The sequence below is a fragment of the Hipposideros armiger genome, unplaced genomic scaffold (genome assembly GCF_001890085.2).
Source record: "Hipposideros armiger isolate ML-2016 unplaced genomic scaffold, ASM189008v1 scaffold_74, whole genome shotgun sequence".
In the NCBI taxonomy this organism is placed as follows: Eukaryota; Metazoa; Chordata; class Mammalia; order Chiroptera; family Hipposideridae; genus Hipposideros; species Hipposideros armiger.
Genome location: NW_017731424.1, coordinates 2001084 through 2010719, shown reverse-complemented (window position 1 = coordinate 2010719; position 9636 = coordinate 2001084). Strand labels below are relative to the sequence as shown.

Below are 9636 nucleotides of genomic sequence, written 5' to 3'. Positions count from 1 at the left end.
TGCCAACTTGGGCCAGTGAAGCAACGTCCTCCACAACTAGACTGAAGAACAAAAGGACAGCAACTTGTCTGTTCCCCTTCCCTCAATTCCCCAATAAAAATCTTAATAAAAAAAAAAAGAAGTCTAAATCAAATCACTGATAGGGAAACTTAAGATGAGAACTTTACAAGTTAAAAATAAGTTACATTTTGGTGATGGTTGCATAACAATGTGACTGTACTTAATGCCACTGAACTATACATGCTTCAAAATGATTAAGACGGTGTATTTTGTTATGTGTATTTCACCCAATTGTTTTTAATTAAAAGTTTTTGAAAGGGAAAAAAACTGGCTCCATTTACCAAAGAAATAATAACTGATCAGTACTTCCCTTAGGAATGCACACAAAAAATAAAAAACCAAAGACAACCCTAGCTGAGTCTGTCCTCTCTGGGAGCTTGGAGTCTACCTGGGCACATCTGCAGGGCTTCCAGCTCATCAGCACTGAGGTGCACGTACGAGTGAAGTATGGTCCAGTCCTGTCGATGCCACACCAGAGCAGGCAGAGTCCTAGGGAATCAAAGTAGAACTCAAACAGTTGCTGGTCCGAACCCGAGACACTCAGCCTGCCCTCTTCCTTCATCCAGAGAAGGAAACTGGCTATCAGAAGCAGAAGGGGAAACCAACCCTAAAAGTGCCAGACTTCAAATGAAAGTAATGCAATGTTTTCAGCCCCACTTTTGGGGTCAAGTTAGTTACAAAAATCTCCAGGTGAAGTTTCAAAAGATCTTTATGGTGGCAAACAGTGATGCTGTTTGGTTTTCCTCCAAACACCCCAATCTGCAGACTGCCATGGGGAGTCTGAGGATACAACCCAAAGTGGGCCCTGTAAAGCCCACAAAATTTTTTGAAGTCTCTTATTTCAATTTAAAATTCCAGTCAAACTTGCAAAGCACTCTGTGTTTGTTTTTATACAAAATAGGTTTCCGAAAAAAAAACTTCCAGTAAAACAGCTACCGCAAGAAGATACACTGTATTTATCTGTCATTTCATGAACCCCCAGTGGTCTGTTCCATATCTCAGAAGCTACGGACACCCCAGTTTCAGCAGCGTAAATGTACAGGAAAAGGGTAACAGGATAGAAAAGGACAGGGTTTTGGAATAGGAGCGAGCAGGGCAAAAATTCCAACCCTCTCACCTAAGATTTGAGGTGATCATGATTAGAACAATAATGTTTAAAATGCACACTATGGGCAAGGCACCTGCTAAGCACTCTACACAAAGTATTTCCAATCCTAAAAACAAGCTTATGAGGTAGGGACTGTCAGCTTCACTTTATGGATAAGGAGACGGAAGCTGAGAAACATTAGTATCCCCTGTGTGAATAACTTCCCTCCCAGGATTTTTACCCCAGATCTTTCTGATAACCAAGCCTTTCTTCTTTTCATTATCTAACCATTTAGCCTCTCTGAGCCTCAGTTGTCTCATCCATAAAACAAGGTAATAATACTTGCAAGGTTCTTGTTATGAGTAAATTTAATAATTTAAGTTGTCTTATACAATGCCTGCTGTACAGTAAACACAGCATAAATGCTAGTTCCTCTGGCTTTTAAAAACAAAATCTAACAAAAAGTTAGATTAGTCAAAGAAAAAAACTAAAAAACAAACCAAAAAAACCCCATTACTTTTATTATAGAAATAACAGAAGAGTCTGTGGTAAAATTGAACAGAAGAACAACTTACAGGGGTCAGGCCAAAGAGCTGTGTGGCCTGTCTTTGTACATAAAGTTTTATTGGAACACAGTCATGCTCAATCATTTACGCAGGTGCTGTCTATGGCTGCTTCTACACTACCATTGACAGTTGAGTAGTTGGGACAGACCATATGGCTTATGAGCTTAAAATATTTACTCTGGCAAGGAAAAGTTTGTAAACTCCCTGCTCTAAAATATTCATATTTCTAAATTTAAAGAAGACTCTGTGCAAATTCAGTGACCCTGAACTGCTAGATCTAAACTGGACCATTAAACCAAAATGACATTTCACCCCAGCCTAATACATTCTATTGTTAGCAAATGTGTGACAGAACAGCATACAGTGGGGGTCAAATATATGGTGATGGAAGGAGAACTGACTCTGGGTGGTGAGCACACAATGTGATATACAGATGATATATTATAGAACTATACACTTGAAACCTATATAATTTTACTAACCAATGTCATCCCAATAAATTTAATAAAAATTAAAAATAAATAAATAATACCTAAACAAAATTAAAAAAATTAAAAAGACACAGTAACACCAAGTGACCCAAACTGGTTGCAACAACGTTTATATTTTTTAATGACTAGAAAAGATACCTGGTAAACTCCTGGACAGCTTCTATTTTGGGGTGATAGACGACAATTCTTTTCTTTAGCAACAATGCTGTATGTAGGATAACAGTTTCCATTCCAAACTGAGATACAATGTCTTCAAACAAAAGAAATTATGTTAATGCATTAAATATTATATAAGGAAATAAGGTTTCTACTAGAAAGAATTCTTGTCATATGAATGTAAACTTATTTTCAACACAGAAAATAAATTTAGGTAAATGCTACAAGTACGGAAGCACCTTGTCTCCCAGATGGGTTTATTAATCCATACATCCACTCCCCAGGATGGGTGTGACAGCTGCCTACACCTGGCCCCCCAGGGACTCTCTGCTGGATGCAGAGATGAAGCCAGACTCACAAGAAAGTGGAGAAAAATAGTATAAAGAGAACTAGAACCTTTCTGTGTCATGACAACTCCTCAAGTCTTAAAAAATGTTCACTGACCACCCCCTCCCATGTGCCCACACGTCATTACTTAAGTCCTTTGGGATAGCTGGACAACACCTAACGCCTCCACAGGGATGCGTAGAAACCACATAGAACAGGAGGATCAACAGTGAAGACAGGTGCTGTGCGAGGACAAGAGCAAAGGCCAGCATTGCCCTTGGAGTTCCCTATTCCTCCCTTTTTTAGGGACCCCAAAGTCTGTGGCTTAGCCCTGGGCTGTCTCTGCCATTTTGGATTTTCCAGCGTGGAGAGAAAGGCTGGACTAGGAATCTGGGTCAGGGGCTTGAGCTCTTCAGGTGCAAGAGGTAACTGTTAAGATCTAAGGTAAGAAAACTATGGAAGTCAGTGGAGACCTGGAGCCATGAAACTCAGCTTACTAGTGAAAGGACATTTCTAGATGAACAGTCGGAATCATATGGAAAGGAACACCACAAAAGTCTGCTTTCCTATGACAGAATTCTAATCAAGTAAGGAAAGGTAGAAGTTGAAGTACGCTCCTATATAGGAAACAAATATTATGCAATGCAAATATGTGGAAAGATGGAAAAACAGTCTACTGAGAGATGGTCCTTGGCTTGGTGATTTTGTTTGTTGTAGAGATGGAATTCTCTAGGATGGATTTTTGTTTCTTTTAAAAAAAATTTTTTTGTACCTTTGATGGAGCCTGCAAGATATGCCTTTCGGACATCAAAGTCCTTGCTAAGGAAAGAGCCGTTTTCCTCACTCTGGCATATTCCCTTTGTGAGAACTGCAATATAACTCTCCATCATCTTAACTGGGCTCCCGTGTTTCAGGTACATTCTGTAAGAAAGGACAAAAAGCAATCATGCTTTTATTTCGTAGGAACCACATTGAGAAATGCACCCACGCTAGGCATAGGTACTTTCTAAAGAATCAAAGCCAACTTGCTAACACACTTCTCAATGGCTGAAACTTTTCATGACATGATTATTCTATAATTTAATTCAAAAGTGTATTAATAAAACACAACCACTTGGGAAAACTTCAACAAATCTTTGTAGTCGGCTCTCTCCTTACATCTGAGGAAGCCTCTCCACTCAGGCAGGAGAATGAACTATGGACGATTTGAGGCCCATTATTCTCAAGAACACTGTGTAATTATCTCTTTTTGCGTCTTACATTCACGGCTGGTGTTCTTAGTCATAACAACTCTGTTTTATTGCTGGGATTGCCTTTGACAAGAAAGGAGTTCTCTGCATTGTTCACAGAGAAGGCAGTAATTAGTTGTAGAACCTATGTTTATTACCAGAGTCCCCAGAGATCACTATATTTACATCATTAAGAAATCAAATTCCTTTAAGCTTCTGGTGATAATTGCATACTAGATATAGTCATCAAGTTAAAACTTCCCGAAAAATGCTGACAGGAAACTGGCGACACTTATAGCTCACAAGTAAAATCAATTCCTTCCCCTGAAATCTCTTCCTATGAGTAACTAAATCTAAATTTTGCTTGAAAAGCAGGACAGGGTCTACTTGGGCCTTTCAGTAAAACTTAATTTGTCAAAATACAAACTAACTGGAACCCTTAGTTAATGAGAGAGTGCCGAATCCTAACCACTAGACCACCAGGGAAGAACTACCCTTAGGTAATGATAAGGTATTCTTACACTATGCTGTGTGTGCACACATAAAACTGGCAAAAAGGCAACCATGTATCTAATGACCACAATATTAAAAAAAAAAACCTAAAACCCTGCAAAATTCTTCATGATAGACAAAGCCAATGTCCCTAACATATAAGAAAGAATTTCATTAAGTCAACTAGATATATTTACCAAGGTCAGAAAATATATTGGTATATTTTAGATTTTTTTTTGTTTCTTTCTTTCTTTTTTAAAATATTTTATTGGGGAATTGGGGAAGGGGAACAGACAAGTTGCTGTCATTTTGTTCTTCAGTCTAGTTGTGGAGGACATCGCTTCACTGGCCCATGTTGGTATTATCATTGCGCTCTTCCCAGGCGAGGCAGTCAGTTGCCGCGGGCCATTGGATAGTCGCTCATGGTGGCTCACGGCAGCTCATGAAAGTTCACGCCCGCTGCCAGCCAGCCCCACTATAGCCTATGCAGTTGCCGGCGACTCACGGCAGTCCAGCTCCAGGTCGAGCTGTAGTTCACCATCCTGGCTGTAGAGGGTACAGCGTCACTGGCCCTCATGTGGGATCTGAACCAGGGTACTGCTGCTCAGAGCTGGCGTCCCAAGCCAGCTCTTAACCAATGCGCCACTCGGCCGGCTCTCTTTCATTTTTTAAAGAGGGCGCAGCTCACAGTGGCCCATGTGGGGATGGAACCGGCAACCTTGGTGTTATCAGCACCACGCTCTAACCAAGTGAGCTAACCGGCCACCCCTAGATAATTTTTTTCAATAGCTGAGATGAAACTAATGGAGTCTACTTATCACGATTAACCAATTAATCAGTTTTTCAGCTCCTCAGCATTCCTGCTAAGAAATGTTTTCCTGTGCTTTAGCATAATTCAAAATACCCATTAACAAAATAACCCTCACAGAACCTGACACATATGAACCAGCTTACCACTTCATAAAGCACTTATCCATCCTACTAAGGAAAGTACTAGAAGGAGAGTAGAAATAACAGACCAGAAGTGGCAAGTGATTCAAAAGACCCAGGAACTACAATACTTGTGCAAGCTGCTTTTTCTCTTCCCCTCTGCCATTTTCCCAAATAAGAGGAGCAGTATCATTGAAGCAGAAGAGAAAGTTCCTTTTTATAAAATAGTCTCTGAAGGACCAATAAAGATTAAGTTGGGGAGACAGAGGGCAGAAATTTGCTTCCTCAGTATAGAAATCTGCTCTCTATTGAGTAAGATCATATTTTTGTATATTAGCATTTAATACAGTTTTCATACAGACCTACACAATATCCTAGTGAAGGCAGCATATTTCTCTGGATTAAAATCTTTGGCAGTCAGAACAATAGAAAAATGAGTCACCTGTCCAAAAGAAACAAAAAAAGTACACTTTTTAAAGACACTTTAATAGAGTTAATTTTTATTATTATATTCTTACAAACCTCTTGTAGCAGACATACCAGCATTAAGGAAAAGAGCAAAATGTAACAAAGTCCTCACTTCCTTCTTTATACTTTTATTTGTATATAAAATATGAAAGAATTATATATACACATATATTTAATTTCCTACATAAGAATGTAATATTTTTAGTTTTTTCAAAAACACAAAAATATTTAAAATATTAAAAAATGTGAATTTTTATTTAAAATCCCCTAATCAAAGCAGATCTACCAATTTAGCAACTATTTTTTAATTAATGAAACAGAAGGACAGAAAACAACAGAAATAAATGTCAGTAAAATTCTTACATTAAAATTATACAGTTCCTGAAATAGTCAATTCTCTGTAGGATGCTATATAATCTAAAAGGCACTGTTATAATAAGTTTCATTTATTTATATTCTTCTATTATTATAAATAAAAATTTCTGATAATCATGTACTTATTCCCATTGAGACAAAATTCAGAACTTTATAAAAGCAAAGCCTTTAAAAAATACATTTTAAAAAAGCATATTTTGAAGTATAAGAGCTCTAAATTTTGCTATTTTTCAAATCTGAAAAAGATTTGAAATCAACATTGCTGTAATTTGGCAGTCTGTCGTGTAAAACATGGATAAATCTACCCGAGGATACATCAAGACTTTTCAGCAAGAACTTAATGAACACAAACCAAGATTTTATAACACGCTGAAAGCTATCTTTTTGTAAATTTAATTTTGTAATTATGAATCTCTCTTCTTCTCTTAAACCTCTAACAGTTTCTAAATTATTGCCTTCCTGTTATTTTAAATGTAATTCCTTAAATTTAAACTGGTATCTTGGACACGTTTCACTCAGTGTGGTAATTGGCTATAAAATTAGCCCTGGAAAGGTAAAAGAAGTTCCCATGTTAGGGGCTCAGACACTTCTCTTCAATAGTCTTTTCTTTGATAAAACCTGCTGGTTGTTTGGAATTGGGAAAGTCCACAATGACTACAAATTGGTTTTCAACATGACACATTGATACTGTTCATATCAGATGACAGGCAAAACCTAATGAATACATGAGTTTCCTTAATTATCCTTTCTATTCTTAATATAGCCTTACCACCAACAAATGAATAAATTATCCTCCCAAATAGTTTTTAATTAAGGAAAAAACACTTCCCACTTTTAATCAAGAGTCATGACTTTGAAACTACTCCTACATTTCTACTTCATCAGAGTATAACCTGGAAAAGGCTTCAGGGTCAGTCATATAATATACACCAATGAATATTTACAGGACAAATGAGAATGAAACTTGAAAAAGAACATTCCCAATGAAAAACCATATTAATGGTTTTCAAAAGCATATTGTGAATGATAAAGTCTAAAGCTAAGAGTTATTGGAAAAAATCTTACATCACTTTAAATATTTGGGGGTTTTTGGCCTTTATGCAGTCATACCTTTTTCAAAACTGAAGAATCTGGCACTTCTACTGTTGTGATATAAAACCACGTTCTTCTGTACTGTCCAAAGACGAAGGGGTGGAAAAGTTTGTTTTCATCTGTAAGGCAGCATTTTCTCAGCAGCAGATTCCTTAAAGTAGCTGTTGTGGAAGGGTAACACCACACCCACAGAACTTCTCCATTTGTGTCCTTTTCTACGGTGGAAAGATGGTCACTGTGAGAATGTCAAACAGCAGCAAGGAAGTGAATTGATTGGTTACTCAGAAGCACTTTAGTGGAATCACTTTTAACATTCCATTTTACAAAGCAACCAGGAGCATGTGAGGCCCCTAATTCCCACCTATCTCTACTGTCAAATTACTTAGCTCTCCTGACCTTGAATTTTAGGCCACCTAAGTAAACATGTTACATACTGATTGTGCAAATTCTATATTTAAAATTTTAATAATAAAGGTAATCTAGTCATATATGTAGTTTCATCATCAAAGTAAACACAACACAACAGAAGCAATTTACCAATAATAAAAACTCCAGGCAAAAACAGCCTAAACTTTAGAGAAACAGTTACAGCACATAAAAATCTAGACTTTTATTATGGAAAATATCAAGTGTATAAAAAAGCAGAGAGTAAAATTGCCCCTTCTCCCTCATTCATCTTCTGTAATTATCAACACCTGGCCCTCCTTGTATCATAGGGGGGAGAAGCGTCCCTCGTCCGATTAGTTGAAGCAAACCCCTTCTAAATGCATGTCAATATAAAAATAAAAAGTCTGAATGGAAAATATTGTCATTTTCTTTCTTCACTGTTACAGATAAAGTCAGAGATTAGCTCAGTCTTAACTCAGAAGTCCCTTCAAGCAGGACTAAGATGATGCCTGAGGTACTTAGGTTTTGCTTTGAAGCAGTTTTAAAATCACATTAGCAGTGAACACAGGTAGCTGGGCCCAGATAAACGCATTTCTTTGAGACACTAATAAGCAATCAGCGCATTTCGCCAGTTTTGCTAAACGCGAGCAATGTTCTTGTACACTAGGGAAAAAGAGTGTTAAGGGGTTTGTAAAAACCTCAATAGAATAACTTTTTCAAAGGACAATGGCACGCAGGGAACCCAGACATTCATGCAAGCAACCCCGTGCTCGCAGTCGCCTATCAAATGAATGGTTCCTTGAAACACCCACCCCTGAAACGCGGCCCATGGATCATTCTGCGCTGCCCAAAGAGCCCAACGTACTTCCTCATCCATAATTCCTCAAAAGTAACCGGGGGTCCCACCCAATGTGACACCCCTGCTAAGTGCATGAGCTCTATCATATGATGCAGGAGTCCTTCAAGGGAGTGAGCTGGGGCTCTGGGGTTAGACCGCAAGGGTCCCCGTCGCGGATCCCCCACTTCCGAGCGGGCGGCGGTACCCAAATGCCACCCTGTGACTGCATCTGCTCCTCTGTAAAGAGGGCATCAAACATTACCCACACTGCCTGGAGCCGAGGTGAGTTACACGGAGACAATCCACGCATAATGCGCAGCCCGGGGGGCCCGCACAGTCGGCCACCGTGTCTCGAACCGCTCGATCACATGATCGGGGCCAGCAGGGGGCCGGGCAGGCAGTCTCGCCTCTCTCCCCCACCCCGAGGGGCCCCGGCCCGGCCGCCTTCCCGCCGTGCGGCCCGCGAGCGGCTCTCGGCCCAGCCCGGGTCCCGCCAGCGCAGCAGCCCCCTCGCAGCCCTGGCAGCGCGTCCACGTCCGGGATCGTCTGCTGCCCAGGGCGTCCAGGAGGAGCTCCCCGCCCCCCGAGATCTGGGAGGCCCCGGAGGTCCCTCCGCCCCGCCGCCTGGCCCGGGAGGGCCCCACGCAAGGCCGCCGGCTGACGGGCCAGGGCTGCTGGCCCAGCTCCGGCGCGGAGAAGGCCGGGCCCCACAGCCCCCCCGCCAGGCCCAACATGGAGGGGGCCGCGCCCTCCCCACTGCCGGCCGCGCGGGCCTGCGGGAGCAGGGGCCGCCCCGGGCCCAGGCGGAGGTGGTAGCGGACTTCGGGTGCGGGGCTGCGGGGAAAGGCGCCTGCGTCCTCACCGATCAGCCCGACTCCGAGCATCAGCTGAATGTCCGCCGCCTCATCCGCAGCCATCTTCCGCCGCCGCCGCCGCAGCAGCAGCTCGCAGCTCCAACCGCCCGCTCGCAGGCCCCGCCCCCTCCTCCAGGCTGCCTGCCCGCTGGCCCCACCCTCAGGCTGCGGCCCCGCCTCCCTCCGCCATTGGATTTCCTTCTCTTCCACTCTTCATTCAACCCTGGGCTTTTCACCCTCAGCAACTTCCCTCAGGCTCCGCAGCTTCCCTCGTTTTCTCTAAT

General features: G+C 41.5%; 1 protein-coding gene across 3 annotated transcripts in view; it reads right to left on the bottom strand.

Annotated features, from left to right (window-relative positions):
- DENND10 (DENN domain containing 10) overlaps positions 1–9468 on the bottom strand; it is a 17654-nt gene extending 8186 nt beyond the window's left edge. The window contains exons 1-6 of one of the 3 annotated variants that reach the window (XM_019642993.1): positions 9361–9468; positions 7292–7488; positions 5701–5780; positions 3460–3608; positions 2343–2454; positions 449–549 (exon numbers count right to left, since the gene is read on the bottom strand). In XM_019642993.1, the coding sequence (XP_019498538.1) occupies positions 449–549; positions 2343–2454; positions 3460–3608; positions 5701–5780; positions 7292–7488; positions 9361–9415 (694 nt within the window). In that variant the 5' untranslated portion in view covers positions 9416–9468. Of the gene's footprint in view, positions 1–448; positions 550–2342; positions 2455–3459; positions 3609–5700; positions 5781–7291; positions 7509–9360 lie in introns of those variants that run through there. The other 2 variants (XM_019642994.1, XM_019642996.1) reach the window with 2 other exon arrangements.
- Positions 9469–9636: the final 168 nt, after the last annotated feature.